The sequence below is a fragment of the Pteropus vampyrus genome, unplaced genomic scaffold (genome assembly GCF_000151845.1).
Source record: "Pteropus vampyrus isolate Shadow unplaced genomic scaffold, Pvam_2.0 Scaffold86, whole genome shotgun sequence".
Taxonomy (NCBI): domain Eukaryota; kingdom Metazoa; phylum Chordata; class Mammalia; order Chiroptera; family Pteropodidae; genus Pteropus; species Pteropus vampyrus.
In genome coordinates this window covers 4,972,396-4,986,367 of record NW_011888867.1, presented here as the reverse complement: position 1 = coordinate 4,986,367, position 13,972 = coordinate 4,972,396, and the positions used below count along the sequence as shown (strand labels likewise).

General features: G+C 47.7%; 1 protein-coding gene across 3 annotated transcripts in view; it reads left to right on the top strand.

Moving 5' to 3' along the window:
- PEX14 (peroxisomal biogenesis factor 14) overlaps positions 1 to 13,972 on the top strand; it is a 121,954-nt gene that overhangs the window by 9,185 nt on the left and 98,797 nt on the right. For 2 of the 3 annotated variants that reach the window (XM_011363569.2, XM_011363570.2), the window contains exon 2: positions 6,164 to 6,211. In XM_011363569.2, the coding sequence (XP_011361871.1) occupies positions 6,164 to 6,211 (48 nt within the window). Of the gene's footprint in view, positions 1 to 4,742; positions 4,776 to 6,163; positions 6,212 to 13,972 lie in introns of those variants that run through there. The other variant, XM_023532639.1, reaches the window with a different exon arrangement.

Sequence of the window (13,972 nt, the reverse complement as noted above, 5' to 3'; positions counted from 1 at the left end):
CTGGCTGCTTCTCAGATTTTTCCCTTTTCATGGGTTTTTAGCAATTTGATTATGATATGCCTTAGTATGCTTTTGTTTGCTCTGCTTGGAGTTTGTGGAGCTTTTTGGATCTATGAGTTTGTAGTTTTCATCAAACATGGAAATTTTTCAAAAAAGATTTTTTTGGTCTTTTATTTTCCTCTCTGTTCCTCATTTTGGTCAGTTTCTATTGCCATATCTTCAAGTGCACTTACCTTTTCTTCTCTAGTATCTAATCTGTTGTCATTCTATTCAGTGAAATTTTTATTTCCAATATTATATTTTTCATCCCTGGAAGTTCTTTCTTTTTATACCTTATATTTCTTTCCTTACTTGATCTTGTTTTCTTTCAAATTCTTTTTTTTTTCTTTTTTAAATTAAGATATGTGTCACAATTTAGTTTTAGGTATACAATATGATTCAATATTTGTATTTTTTTGTGTTTATCTTGAATAAAATTATAATTCCTGTCTTAATGGTCTTGTTTGCTAATTACTTTTTTGATTTTTGTTGTTGTTGTTGTTCTTATGAGTTACACTTTCCTGCTTCTTGACAGTGTCCAATGTCTGCAAACAGTGATGCTTTTTATTTTATGTTGAGATTTTTGATTGAATTCTGGCTGCTGTGAATTTTTTGTTGTTGAGTGTCTGGATTTTTACTTTACAGTGTGTTGAGCTTTGTTCTGGTGGGTAATTACGTTATTTTTGGTTTATTTTGAGTCTTTCATGTTCTGTTTTTAAGCTTTTTAGGGCGGAGCTAGGGACGATCTGAACCCCTACCAAGATGTGGCCCTGCCAGGTGTCTCCTGAAGTCCCTGAATGGGCGGTGAGGACGCTTCGCTCAGGTGCTTGGCACTTGCGAGGCCTGTGAGGATTCTGGGCACTGGTCAGCTTGCCGCTTCCTCGTCACTTTATTTTCAGCCTCTTGGAGTTTCACTCTGTGCAAGCACAGATTTTACTGTTCAGCAAAGACTCAAGGGAACCTCTAGGCAGATTTCTGGAGCTCTCTTTCTGCTCCATCCTCTCGAGCTCTGTCGTGCAGCCCCCAGCTGCCTCAGCCTCCCCGAACACCAGTCTCTGTTTCCTCAGCCCAGTGAGCCTGCCGTCCTCTGCTGGGGCTCCCCTCCCTCTCCTTGGTCTGAAAGGTGCCTCCTGGCACAATGCCAGGATCATCATCCTAAGGATCATATCATTTGTTTCTGTTCTGTCAGACATCCGATGTCTACAAAGAGTGGTGCCGTTTATTTAGTTTTCTAGTGGTTTACAGTGGGAAGGTACATCTGGTCCCTAGTACTTCATCTTAGACAGAGCAGAAGTCTACTGCTTGATTCTGAGCACAGCAGTGACGTGGCATAGCTCCTGTTATCTCATCCTGAATGTCAGATGCTGGTATTGCTCCCACGATTCCGAGATGAGGAAACTGAGGCGCACGGGGGTTGACAGTGTACCCCCAGCCCCTCAGCTTTTAATGCCAAAGTTCGTGCGCCTGCCTCTCAAAAAATATTTGTTGAATTGAATCTTATTCTTCACAGCAAAGAACTGTAGGCCAGACTGGCTTGGGACACATCCAGAGTTAACACAGCCACTGGCAGATGTGGGATGAGTCCGTTTAACCCGGGTGTTCTGCCAGTTACCCAGACCTGAGCTGCGCGTGCCGTTGACCTTTGTAGTGCAGCAAGGTCAGCACATGGACACACCTTCTGGCTGGGGAAGGTCAGTGCCCGGGCGGCAGGAGCGAGAGCAATTTTGTCTCTGTTCCTCTCTCTCTGCCACAGTGGTCGTTTTTGTTCCCTTGCTTTAGGAAGCTGTCGTATGGGGTGGCTCCACAGTGTAGTGGTCAGCACGTCTGCTTGACACACGGAAGGTCATGGGTTCGTGCCACAGGTGGAGCCTCGGCCATACCCCGGGTGCGCCAGGCCCCAGGTGCATGCTGGGAGTGCGTGGGAGGAGACGCCCCGCCTTCAGAGATCCAGTTCTTAAGGGGAGACGGCAGCATCCGTAGGTCAGGGGTGGAAGTGGTGGGGGCGGGGAGATTATTTAAAAACAACAACAACAACAACAACAAATCGGCGTCTTATGCTTTTGCTCTTCTTCCCTCCCTGCTCTCCACCTCCCGGCCACTAAGGGTCCTGACTGGATGGCCTAGAGCCTTCTTCTTGCACTTCAGCTGTGATTTCTAAACTTTCCTGTTACTGTTTTAAAAGTCAAGATTTCCAGGATCAAGTTGGAATTTAATTTTTAGGAATTTGTGTCAAGCCAGAAAACAGGCGTGACCACTTCAGGGGGGTCTATGTAGGGGCAGGTGTTTGAGAAGTGTTGGGTTTTCCTAAAGGCTGGACCAGCGAGGCTGATGGGCCTGCGCGAGGCTGGGGATTCAGCTCTGACAAGCAGTGGGGGCTCAGACCTCTGCCTCCTTTGAAGCAGCATCTAGGTGAAGGTCTGTCCGCCTCGGCACGTGGAATCCTAACGGCCAGGAGTCTCTGAGGGGTCTGGTTGGTGTTTTGATGGACCGTCTTCATTGCGTGCTTTGCGGCACATTTAGCCTCCCGGGCCCCTGCCCTCTCAGTGCCTGTGGACTCTCCGATCATTGTGCCAGCCAGAAACACCTCCACACATTTTTAGGGACTCCTTAGGGGTGATTCTGTGCTGGGGCTGGGAAGCATCAGGCCACGGTGTTGCATTGAGAGTGAGCCAGGTTTGTGTGAGGTTGTAGGGGAAATGTTCCGGGGAAAGAAACTGCTGGTGTCCTCTGCTTGCTTCATTTGGGCTTATGTATACAAAGCGGTTCCTTTGTTTTAATTTTTTAAATTCAAAAAAATTTAAGTACGTATTTATTGAGTACCTGTGAAGATCAGCTGTCGATAAGGTGGTAAAGTGCCTGCTTTCAAGGAGCTTCAAATCTCGTGCAGAGAGATAGATAATAAGCTAGTTATCTAATGAGGAATTTCAGATGGTATTATCGATTAACATGGACGGTGGTAAGGATGAAAAGTAGTAAGGCTCTTTTGGTCATCAAGAAACAGTTGTCTAAAGGACGCTGAGACAGGAAATGGGGGGTGGACCACTTTAGACTGCAGATATTTCAACACGAGCTGGAGAATCATCTAGACTATAATTACTATTGAGCAATTCTCAAGAAGTCCTCTGTGCGTTCACCGATAAGGTCAGACTGACCTCACACAGCACTGAGTTGGTATGCCGCTTGGGGAAATGTTTGCGCCTCTCTTTGTAGCCCGGAGATTGAACTTGGAGGTCTGGCTTTGGTGTACTGGTACCTCAGAAGGCTCTGGGAGGTCAGACCCTGAGGAATTTAGAGAGTTGCTGTTTGAAGTTCCTTGGTGGGGACATGTACACATAGACATGCTTATACCCTTTGCATATCCTCGCAGGAATATCTAAGAAGCCAGCATCAGTGGCGGGTCCCTGGAGAAAGAGGGCCTGGCCGTTAGGATGAGACAACAGCTTCCTTTTTAAATTTCTTAATATTTAATTTAACAAAAAGCAGAATATGCTTACATGGCTCACAATTTTAAAAGGTGCAAAAAGGTATATGATGAAAGAGACTGACTTGGCACTGTATATTGTTTAAAGTTTTCCCCCTGGCAAATATGAGCTATTCAAGAGCTAAACTAATTTTAGGGGAAGTTCCTTGGTGATGATCCACTGTGGTCTCAGGAAGAAAGTTTTGGACTAAGTCAGAATAGAGACCTAAATGTTAAAGTTGTTTGCATTAGTTTGTTTTATCTAGTCAAAAAACCTACATTATTATTTATGGGATAGCTTTAAGGTTGTTGCTTCATAAAATGTGGTCTAAACAAAACTCGATTATTTTGATTAAGTGCAAAGGTTCAGATCCCTCGAGTACAATTATCAGCTGAGTCATCATGGGTGAGTTATTTAACCTCCCTAGCCTCAGTTTCCTCATCAGCAATCATTTCATAAATTTATTGTGAGAATTAAATGAAGAAAGAGATAAATAAGCGTTAGCACTTAGTATTTACGAAATGGAGCAAGGAAGCCCTCTGGAAGATAATGAACTTTACTATATATCCATTCAGTTGCATTCGAAGCATTGTTCTCTGTGTCTCCTGTTAGTTCATTCAGCAGGTATCTGTGGGAAGCCTGATCTGTGCCTGATACTATCCTAGGCCTAAGGGGAACCGTGAAAAGCAAAGGCAGTTCTGGAGTTTATGATCTGGTGAGGGACACAGACATCAACCTGAGAATCACACACGTGACGTTGAAGTTCTGCTCAGTCCTTGAAGGGGTGGTGTAGGGTGCTGTGTGTAGCCGAGAGAGTCGACCCTGGCGCGGGTGTCTGAGAAGGGATGTTTCCCCAAGGAAGTGACTTAGCCGACACCCGAAGGACGAGTCAGGCTGTCAGAGGGGAGGAAGGAACAGCATGTCTGTTGAGGGCAGAGCTGGGGCACGTGGTGCCACACAGCCCCAAGGCACAGTCAGAGTAGATGCACCAGGCCACACTGGGAAGTTTTTCCTATATCAGAGTTGTCGTTGACCGGGGTGGGTGGGAGGCGAGATCATCAGATTATCATTTCGAAGTGATAGTTTGCAGTGTGGAAATGAATTGGGAGAGAGCCAGCGTGGGTGGGGAACTGATCAGAAGGCTGTTGCAGTGGCCCGGGAGGGAGAGTTTGGAAGCTTGAGCTGTCGTGGGTGTGGAGAGGCGTGAGTGGACTGACTCCATGGATGTTTAGGAAGGAATGCTGGCAGGACTCGATAATGCTTCAGCTCTGGCAGGTGACGACAGAGAAAGCGCGGTCGAGCATGGCCCTTTGGATTCTGGTTTGCACGTTTTGGTGGAAGGTTGTCCCATTCACTCAGAGGGAGGATGTATGGCAGAGGGAGAGGATTATGAATCTGCTGTGGACTTAAGTCCAAGAGCAGACAGGAAGGCAAGTGGATGTAGAACTCAGAGGGGTCTGGGCCAGAGATCTAAATGCATGAGCTTATTTGATACCTGGAGGGGAAAAAGGAAGGGAGGGAGGGACAGACAGGAAGGAGCTCTTGAGACAGGACTTTGGATAGGGAGATGGCATCCTTCTTCCAGCAGAGTCCTTGCTCCTGTGCTGTGTGCCCGCCATGTGGTGGCAGCTGGGTGTAAGGAAATCTTTGGGGACTCTCTGTGGAGTGGACTCTTTCTGTTCCACTTTCTGTCCTTCCCAGGAGGCCTGGAACTGCCATCTGAACTAGCTGGAAGGAGAATGGATGCTGGGGGCTGGCTTCTGGCTGCTGAGACCTGCGTATTAGCTGCACTTGCCTGGGTATTATCTGTAGATAATTGGAAATTGGTTTGAACATCAGTAACAGTAAACTAATCACGACTCGCAAACTGCTTGTTTTATTCTTTGGAGATTTTTAAATTCCCTCTGAATGTGTCTGTCTCTGTCTCTCTCTTTCTCTGAATGTCGGTCAGATCAGCCAAGGGTCAAAGGCACTTGTAAGGGGGAGGGAGAGAGGTCCAGAGGACACAGACCAGTGCCAGGCGTGTGGGCCACAGTGCTGCCCACCTGCTGGTTGGTCTGTTTATCTATCACCTATCACTAGCTTATTTTAAAAATGGATTTAAGCCTGACTTGCTTTTCTACTGAATTTGGTGTCCTCAGTGGCTGGTATAGGAACCAGCGTGGATAGTTCTCACTTCCTGGCTGCAAATATAAAAATATATGCCCAGAGAAAATCCCAAATGTGGGCAACTGGGGCCCCCTGGTGGCTGCATCTGGTTCTTCACTTTCACTGCTTTTCCTGCTCAGCACGTTGCGGAGGTGACGAAAAGGAAGTTTTGCTCTCACTTGAAGTCTTTCCTCTGGACTTGGCTGTTTCCCTGGATTTCGTGATGACCCTCAGCCCCTGCCACTCAGCTGCTGGTCTTGGGCCTTCCTCAGCCAAGCCCAGCCTTCCTGAGGTGCCGTGACAGTGATGCAGTCTCTTCATGTTTGCTGGCAGCTGCAGGCTCTTTGGGCCGCTTCTTACGTGTAGCCCGCCCAGCACACTCTGCAGTATGAGAAAAACGGCGAGAAATATGAGAAAGAGGCTTGCGTGCGTTGCCTGGGAATAGAACATCTTTGGGTGTTGATATCCATCAGGTGGCACTGTGATCTTATTTTTGTTTATATTTTTCTTCACAGCCAAGCTCTACTCCAGGAAGTGAAAATGTGATGCCTCGAGAGCCACTGGTAAGAACCTAAATTATATATGCATCATTTTCTAATAACTAAAATATGGTGTGAGTTCAAAGAAACTGTATGATCTTACAGTTTTACATCAGTAGTGTCCCTTCAAAAGCAGGTGTTGTATGGAGACTAACCCCGTCAGTGACCTCTGCATTTCTGGCATTAGGGGTGAGTGCGATCTCCTTAGTATAGCCTGGTCTTTTCTGGAACTAAAAGCATCCATCCCAGTTGGTGAGGTACCACTTGGTTTGGTGCTGGTCAGTAGTAATTAGTGGGATGCCTGAAACCTTGGGGGGCTGAGTTGGAGTCAGGTTGCTGGGCCTAACCAGTCTGCTTCTTGACTGTCTGGAATAGCCATTCTCTGCCCGGCAGGGTGAGGGCACCTCAAGTGGCCTTTGAAAGACGAGTGAGGGAGAGAGCCCCGCTTTTGCCTGGTCAGTAGTTAGGCTGTGATATCTGTTACCAACATTATCTGCTTGTACTCTTGACGGGGAAGAGGCCTACTAAGTACCGAGGGTAATTTTCTTTACAAAGTGCTTTGCTCTGGTGGTCTGGGCTGGAATCCCTGCCCGCCTGCCCCATTTTCATCCTAGTGTACATTTTAGGGCCTGCTGTCAGTCCCGTTGGCTGGATAGTGAGACCTGTTCTCTACGAACTAGATAAGTTTTATGGCGGGGCCAGCTTTAGGCCGAAATTTTTTTTTGAGCTTTTTCTTTCTTCGAATAGTGACAGCAAGCTTAGGGAGGTGCCGCCAAGCTGCCGTTTCCCTGATTTTCTTCCCTCTCCTTCCGGCAGCAGCCGGGGGAGGCGACATGAGGTCCTTAGCTGGATGAGCGAGTCTGCATTCTAGCCTGTCCTAAGGCTTTCCGAGGCAGAAGATGAGTTGGATTTGGCTGAGCTGTAGAAAGGCCAGGGTGGTACAAGCCCTGCGGGACTGTTTCAGGAAAGTACTACTGTCACCGTGTCACCTGCTGTTACCAAGTATGGGTCCCTGTCCCCCCCCCCCCCCCCCCCCACCCCTCGCGGCTCCCTTTCACTCCCTTGATGTTGCCTGGGTTCTTCCTTGAAGCCACGCCGGTGTGAGAGCCAGAGGAGGCGCTGCTCTGCCAGTCTCTTAGGTCCGGAGCACGAGCGTTTCCCGCGGGGCCTGCCACAGTGCCCCTCGGGCTGAGCTTGCGGCCGGTTTTGGACTAAAGTCCGCATCGAACACGGTAGTCCTCTGGAACCCTTTACTTCCTCAGTCTCGTTTTAAATTTCCATCTTCTGATTTAACTATCGATCACTGGAAGAGTGGCCAGTCCATTCTAGGGGGGCACGATTGGACAGAACCTTGGAGGATCTTTCTAGCAGTGAGCGCGACGCACTGGCAGCCTCGCTGAGTTCTGGGCGTTCGGAGCTCTGCAGCCGCCCTTTGCTCTGCTGACGTTTCTGTGCTCTTCCCTTTTCCTGCTGTACTGTGCATCTGCCGGTTGGTTGGTTGTATTTTTATTTCTTTCTTTTCTGGGAGGCCCTGAGCAGTCTTCAAACCCTAGTAGCCTGTGATTGTCCAGAGTTCAGACTCATTCTCTCCAGGCCAACTTTACAATTACCTTATATTTAATTAATATTTTTTCTCCTCTTTACGCACTTGCTGCATAATTGCTCAGAGGAAAGAAAACACATAGCAGCAATTTATATATATATAAAGAAAACAATAATTAAAAAAAACCTCAAAATAAACTCCCATCTCATTTGGGCTGATCCTATGAGTTGGGTAATTACGGCCCTATTAAAGGTAGACCCCTCTTTTTTTTTATTAATTTTTTCATATTAAACTCCCACAGTCTCTCAGTCATGCCCTCATTGCTTTTGGCTAACCATTTGCAGCAGCCTGATTAAATGAGGGCACCAGCCGAGCCGTGTGGCCTTGTGTGAGCTGCTTCTGCCTCTTGAGAGTGGCGCTGGGAGGGCGTCAGGCAGAGGAGCCCGCCGGGGGGCTAGTGAGGGCTCGTGTGGCAGGTTGTGGGCACAGGACAAGCTGCTGTGAAATGGCAGCAGGCTGGACGAGAGTCACAGGGGCCTGGGGAAGTGACGGGTGGAGCCGCCACCCACAGAAAGCCTCATAGCCCTCAGCCCGAGACACCCTCCGCCGGGGAGGTCCCTCAGGCCGTGTGTGTTAGCCATCTCCTGGATGCTCAGGAGGGACAGTTTTAGTCGAAGACTAAAACTAAGCCTTCTCAAGTAATTTGTATATTTTATTTGGGGGAGAAAAGGCAAACAGCGTTAAGGCTGTATGTTTAGCAAACGTACAATATGGTATGTGATTTGGTGCAGCCTTGCCTGGTTTGGAGCGTGAGAGAGCCCTCATTATTCAGAGAAAAGAATTCTGCCTGGGGTGTGGGAGGGGTGTGGGGGGGTCCTGGGGGGGTGGTTTTTGTGGAGCTCGAAGTCAGGTCTGGAGGAACAGGATATTTCAGTGTTGGGAGAACACCCTGCTGTGCTATTTTTGTTTTTGTTTTCAGCTGAGTGAAAAGTTCCTTAATGGAAGCTGCCTGTGCTCAAACTAAAAGGGCCGGCATGGGATGCTGAAGGCAGATACGCTTATTCTTCGTCTCTAGAAAGAGGCGATCGCTTTGGAAAAATTTCCCCCCTTATTTAAAAAGTGAGTTATGACAGCAGCTCTGTCGAGTATTCAGTACAGTGCAAATGACATTGACAGGTGGATGCATTTGGGCGCCTGTATTATTGTTTTGCTTTATTTGCTGGGGAAGGAGGGCCTGGGTTTCATTTCTGTCCTCTCTGGACGGTAAAAACTGGCTTGTGATTTTGTGGTGAGGATAGTCTTGTAGTTTCTAAAGAACACGTTTGTATACGTAGCCATCCCCTTGTCTTGATTCTATCAAGCAGTGACACTGCATGTTACCTTCTCTTGTCCCTTAAATCTTCCTCCCCCCACAAGAAAAACCAACCCAGCAACTCCTACTGTGTGGTAAGATAGTTGCTTTATGATGTCGTAACATTCTCAGGGCTGGAGATTGGTGAATGGACCAGTCTTGATAAATTCTTTAAACTCCCAGTTGAAATTCTGATCGTTCATGACGAAACTCTTTGCCAAAGTTAAAATGGCGGGTTACTTTTTCTCCTTTGTACTTCGCTAGGCTTTGCCTCCTAGGGCAGAGTTTTGACCACTCTCCAGAGTCCTGGCCTGCAGGTTCTCCCGGACCTGTTCAGACCCTTCTGTAAGTTTGCTGCAGAGCCGAGTTTTCTCGCCCCCTGGGTGGACACATGCTCAGGCTGACGCAGAGGCTCTGAGCTGGGTCCTACTCTGCTCCAGAAGCATCAGGTCCCGCCTGTCATAGGTGTTTAAGAAGAGGGGGACAGTCGTCTGCCCGGAGTAACTCAGTTCCTGTCATGCTTGGACACAGAAACTGGGGTTAAGTAACCTCCTGAGAGTCCTTTTAGTCATACGACTTTAGGTTATTTGAAGGAAGCAATACCTAAGTTTCGTTTACATGTCTGCTTGTTTCAATGCAGCAGGCGCCTTGGTACTCAGCAACACTGTTGCTCACCTGCTCTGCACCACGCTTTCGGGTTTGGGCTAAGCTAGAATTTCAGCTTTTTGGTCTTCGATGCCAGGTTCTTTCTGATGGAAGACACTTCTGCCATCGTCTCTTCCTGTGACTTGAAGATATAGGGTTTTTTTGTTTGCTTTTTTGTCATCATCGTTTCTGTTCTTTCCCTGCATCCATCCTCCATAAGAATGCCAGACTACAAAGAATGTTTTTGTAAATGATGACGGTAATTTCTACTTTATCACTTCCCCTAGGATTTAGTATTTTTTAGTGTGCCGGATTCTTAAAAGGAAAGACGCTGCGCACTTGAGATCCAGGCCGTGTCTCAGTAGTTGTGTCCTATCAGTACCCCCAGGTCTGTCCTCGAGGCTGTGACGGAGCCCTGCCCAGGGGGTTCCCTGTCGTGCATGTGATCTCCGCCCTCCCTGGGGAGCTCATACATCTTCCACCCGGACACCTTTGGATTTTCTCTTTGGATTTTAAGTCAGTTAACCAGAGGCTGGTAATCAAAAGGCCATTGATATCTCGGTGGATTCAGGAAGCTGGTCTGAGCTTCTCTAAGAAGAGCTGCGGCTAGTTTGCCTGTCTTCTAGAGACCCCTCACGCGGCTTCCTGGCAGTCTCCCCGTGTCTGTACCTTTGTGGTTAGAGCACTTGCTGTACTGTGGAGAGCTGTTCTCATGTTTTCCTCCCACCGAGACATTTCTGAAGGGTGACAGTCATGTGCTCAATGCATTTCTTTGTGTACCTTCATGCACATATGGATGCGTGTACGTGCATATGTAGAGAATATAACACACACATATATTTATTTTATAAAATTCAAAGCACTCGGTGGGGAAATAAAGTTGATTTTAATACTGTGTTCATGAAAGTGTTTTACAAGCAGAGGGGCGATGAAACTAGCCATTTAGAGATTTCAGGAAATTTTTGTTTTTCCAGGAAAAATAAATAAATATGGCAAATCTCAGGTATTAAACATTATTTTAAAAATCTGTGGTGGTCGATTTCTGTGGGCTGTAGCAGAGTTAGGTTTACTGACATGAGCTGTAATTTCTACCTCTGAGTCCCATTCAGGAACGTCTGTCTGGATGTAGGTGACTGGGGATGACATTATAGAGATGACCCTAAATTTGCTCTATTGACTTATTTTTAAAAAGTGAATCGTCAGATTTGGGTACATAAACTGTTACTAGCAACACATTATAACGCCTCCTGAGAAATTTGGGACCGAAAACAAGTGTAAACAGCTGGAGGGGGGTCTTGCGGCGGTTCTGGTGGTGACATGGTCCTGTGGCCAGACAGACCCCGGACCCTGGGCCTGCAGCCTGGGCACCCACTGTTCAGATAGGAGCAGAGAGAATGCCCGCCTTCCTCCTCCTCCACTCTCCTCTCAGGGGCAGTGGAAGACCTTGAGCGAAGCAAATGCTGCTCTTTCAACACTGACACCTCTTGTTGGGACGGTCCCCGAGATTCCCGCCTGCCCTGCAGATCGGGGGAGGAGACCCGCGCGTAGAACTACAACTACGTGCTGAGAAGGATGAGCTTGAGAAAAGCCTCATCCCGTCTCTGGGTGGCCTCTGTAATCTCCAGGCCACTTACTGACTTTTAAATTGCTGCCTCTCTCTACTCGTCCTTCCTATTAGGGACTAGAGGGTTTATTGAATAGACTAGGCGGTGCCCTTTAAGTTCTTTCCTGCTTCAGGTAAATGAAGAGGTGGTTTCTTCAGTTTTAAGGTATCCTTTTACAAATAATTATTAGATGAATCGAAACTCTTCGGAGTAATAATTAGAGAAGTGGAATCCGAAGTAGTCGTTCAGCTTTGTTTATACTTTGGGCTGCTGGCTTTCCTGGTGACACTGTTCCTGCCGTGGTTCCTGGAACCCGAGGCCCTGGCTGTTGGCTAACCAGACACGTCCTCGTTTTGGAGTGTGGGGACTGAGGACTGAGCACTCGAGGGTCTCTCCTCAGAGCCGCGCCGTGACGAGGAGTTCAGCCTTCAGTCTTGTCACCAGCACCATTTTTGAGAAGAAGCGGCCTCTTTCCTCCCTTTTCTGCCGCGGGTCTGTCTTTGCAGTCCCCTCAGGCGCCCCGCCCCGCCTGTCACCTGAAGATGGGGTCCGCGGAGCGTTTCTTTGGGCAGAAGGACTTTCTGAAAGGTTCTTCTTTTGTTTAAAATTGAAAAAAATTTTCACTTAAAAGTGTCTTTTTGAGTGTGACCTCCCGGATGGGAATTCCATGTGGCAAACTCAGTAAACCCCTCACGTCGTACCGCGGATGACCGTGCGGCCCGTGTTTTCCAGGATAATTTTTAACTTAAAACATTTTAGCCCATTGTCAAACCACACAGACCAATTTGGGTTTGAAAAATACGATCTCGTAGTTAATCCCACTCCTGCGCCGTGAGAAGCCGCAGGAAGATGAAGCGGCGCTCTGGACAAGGACGCGCCCGCCGCCCTTCTTCCCTCCCGGCTCGCCTTCCTTTTATGGTTTGTAGTTATAACCAAGATTTATGCTTGTTGCTCCACAAATCTTCTCTGCCATTATGAGTTTGTCTGCACAGTCTAGAGATGGGGCCGACACTGAGTGATTCTCGAGGTAAATCTACGCGAGGGCACTCCCTGACACTCAGAGCCGAGAGCAGCCAGCTCAGAGCCCCTGGTGGATGGGGAATCTGGATAAATCGCCCTTGTCGAGAAGAAGACACGCAGTCACCTTTGTGACCTCTTGCCTCAGCAGCGACTCTGGTGGCGCAGCTCTCCTGTGTGAGCTCGAGTGCGGGGGCCGCTCTGAGTCAGCGATCACCCCCTTCACCCTGCAGTGTCCGCCAGGAGGCCTTTCCCTTCTCTCTCTCCGTGTGTCCCCTGTGGCCCAGTTGGGCCACACAAGAGGGTCTTTAGGGGCAGGGCCGCTTTTCCAGCCTGGTGGGGAGGAGCTGCTAACAGAATCAGACACGCAAGTCGATTATTCGTTCAAATCGTTTAGTTTTTCCACACTTCACCGAAATGGATTTTGATGGAGAAAGGGAAAGAGTAACAATGTTCATTAAACATCTTTTTTCCCCTTCCTTATGCTTTCCTATCGCTGTATCCTTCTGTCCTGTGTGTATATTTGAGTCATTTAAAATCTCTTGTGAAATGAGTGGCGGCATCAATAAATACGTGTTTCTAAAAAAGTGGTAAGAGTTTGCATTAGACACGGTCCTCAAAGCGCCCGACTGGCTGTGTGGAGCTATGGGCCCTTGTCGCCCAGGCCCCGGGCGCCCCGAACGGTGACACCCACACCCAGTCTGCAGACCAGGGGTAGCTGCTCATCCTGAACCTGTGCACCCCACTTGCATTTGTTAAACAATTAGGCAGTGTCACTAAAAATGCCATAAACCGGTGAAATATAAATAAATGTGAATGGGGGATCCACAAATACAGTGTGTTTTGTAAACATAAATGTGAAAACAGAGTTCTGTGAAAACTAAGCTGAATGCTTTGGTAAATGTGAGTGGTTAAAAAGATTGCTGTCTTAGGTGTGAGCAAGACGACAGTTAAGCTGGGGGAAGATTATAAAAATCTAGACGTATTTGGTACTTTGATTTGCTTTACTAATTTCTGTTCTCGGTTTAGAAATCATGAAGAGTGTGGTATGGGTGGGGTTTATGCAAGAAAGACGTCTGGAAACTTCAGTCTGTGGGCCCACACTTAAAGAAAAGGTCTTGGCTCTGCATCAAAAGATTAGCAAATGACTGTACGTTTATAGGTTTTAAGTTAATGGAAAATGTTTAAGGTATGCAGAATAGTCTCCGTTTTTAATGATTCCCTGCTTTACCTGATTTTCTGATTAACTGACCAATTAACGAGCTCTGATCACACAGGCCGGGAGGGTTTGTGCTGTGGGATATGTTTGCCTCTGTGCTGGTTTCTTTATTTTTGATATCTTGCTTTATCCTAACACACTAGTGAGAATTAGTCTTTTCTTCAGTTTACAGTGAGGAAACAGGCCTGGGGCAGTCAGGTTCCTACAGCTAGTAACTGGCGGGACTAGGATTAAACCCCAAAGTGTGGACTGCCGAGTCCTTCTCTGCGTCAGGCTTGAGTGGGTTGGGGGAGCAGGACCTCACAGCGCCATGGCAAGCGAGAGAGGGGCTTCGGCTTCGGTTCTGTGCTGCCTCTGAAGCTGCTGTCTGCACACTCTCCCTGGTTGGAGTCTTTGTATGCACAGT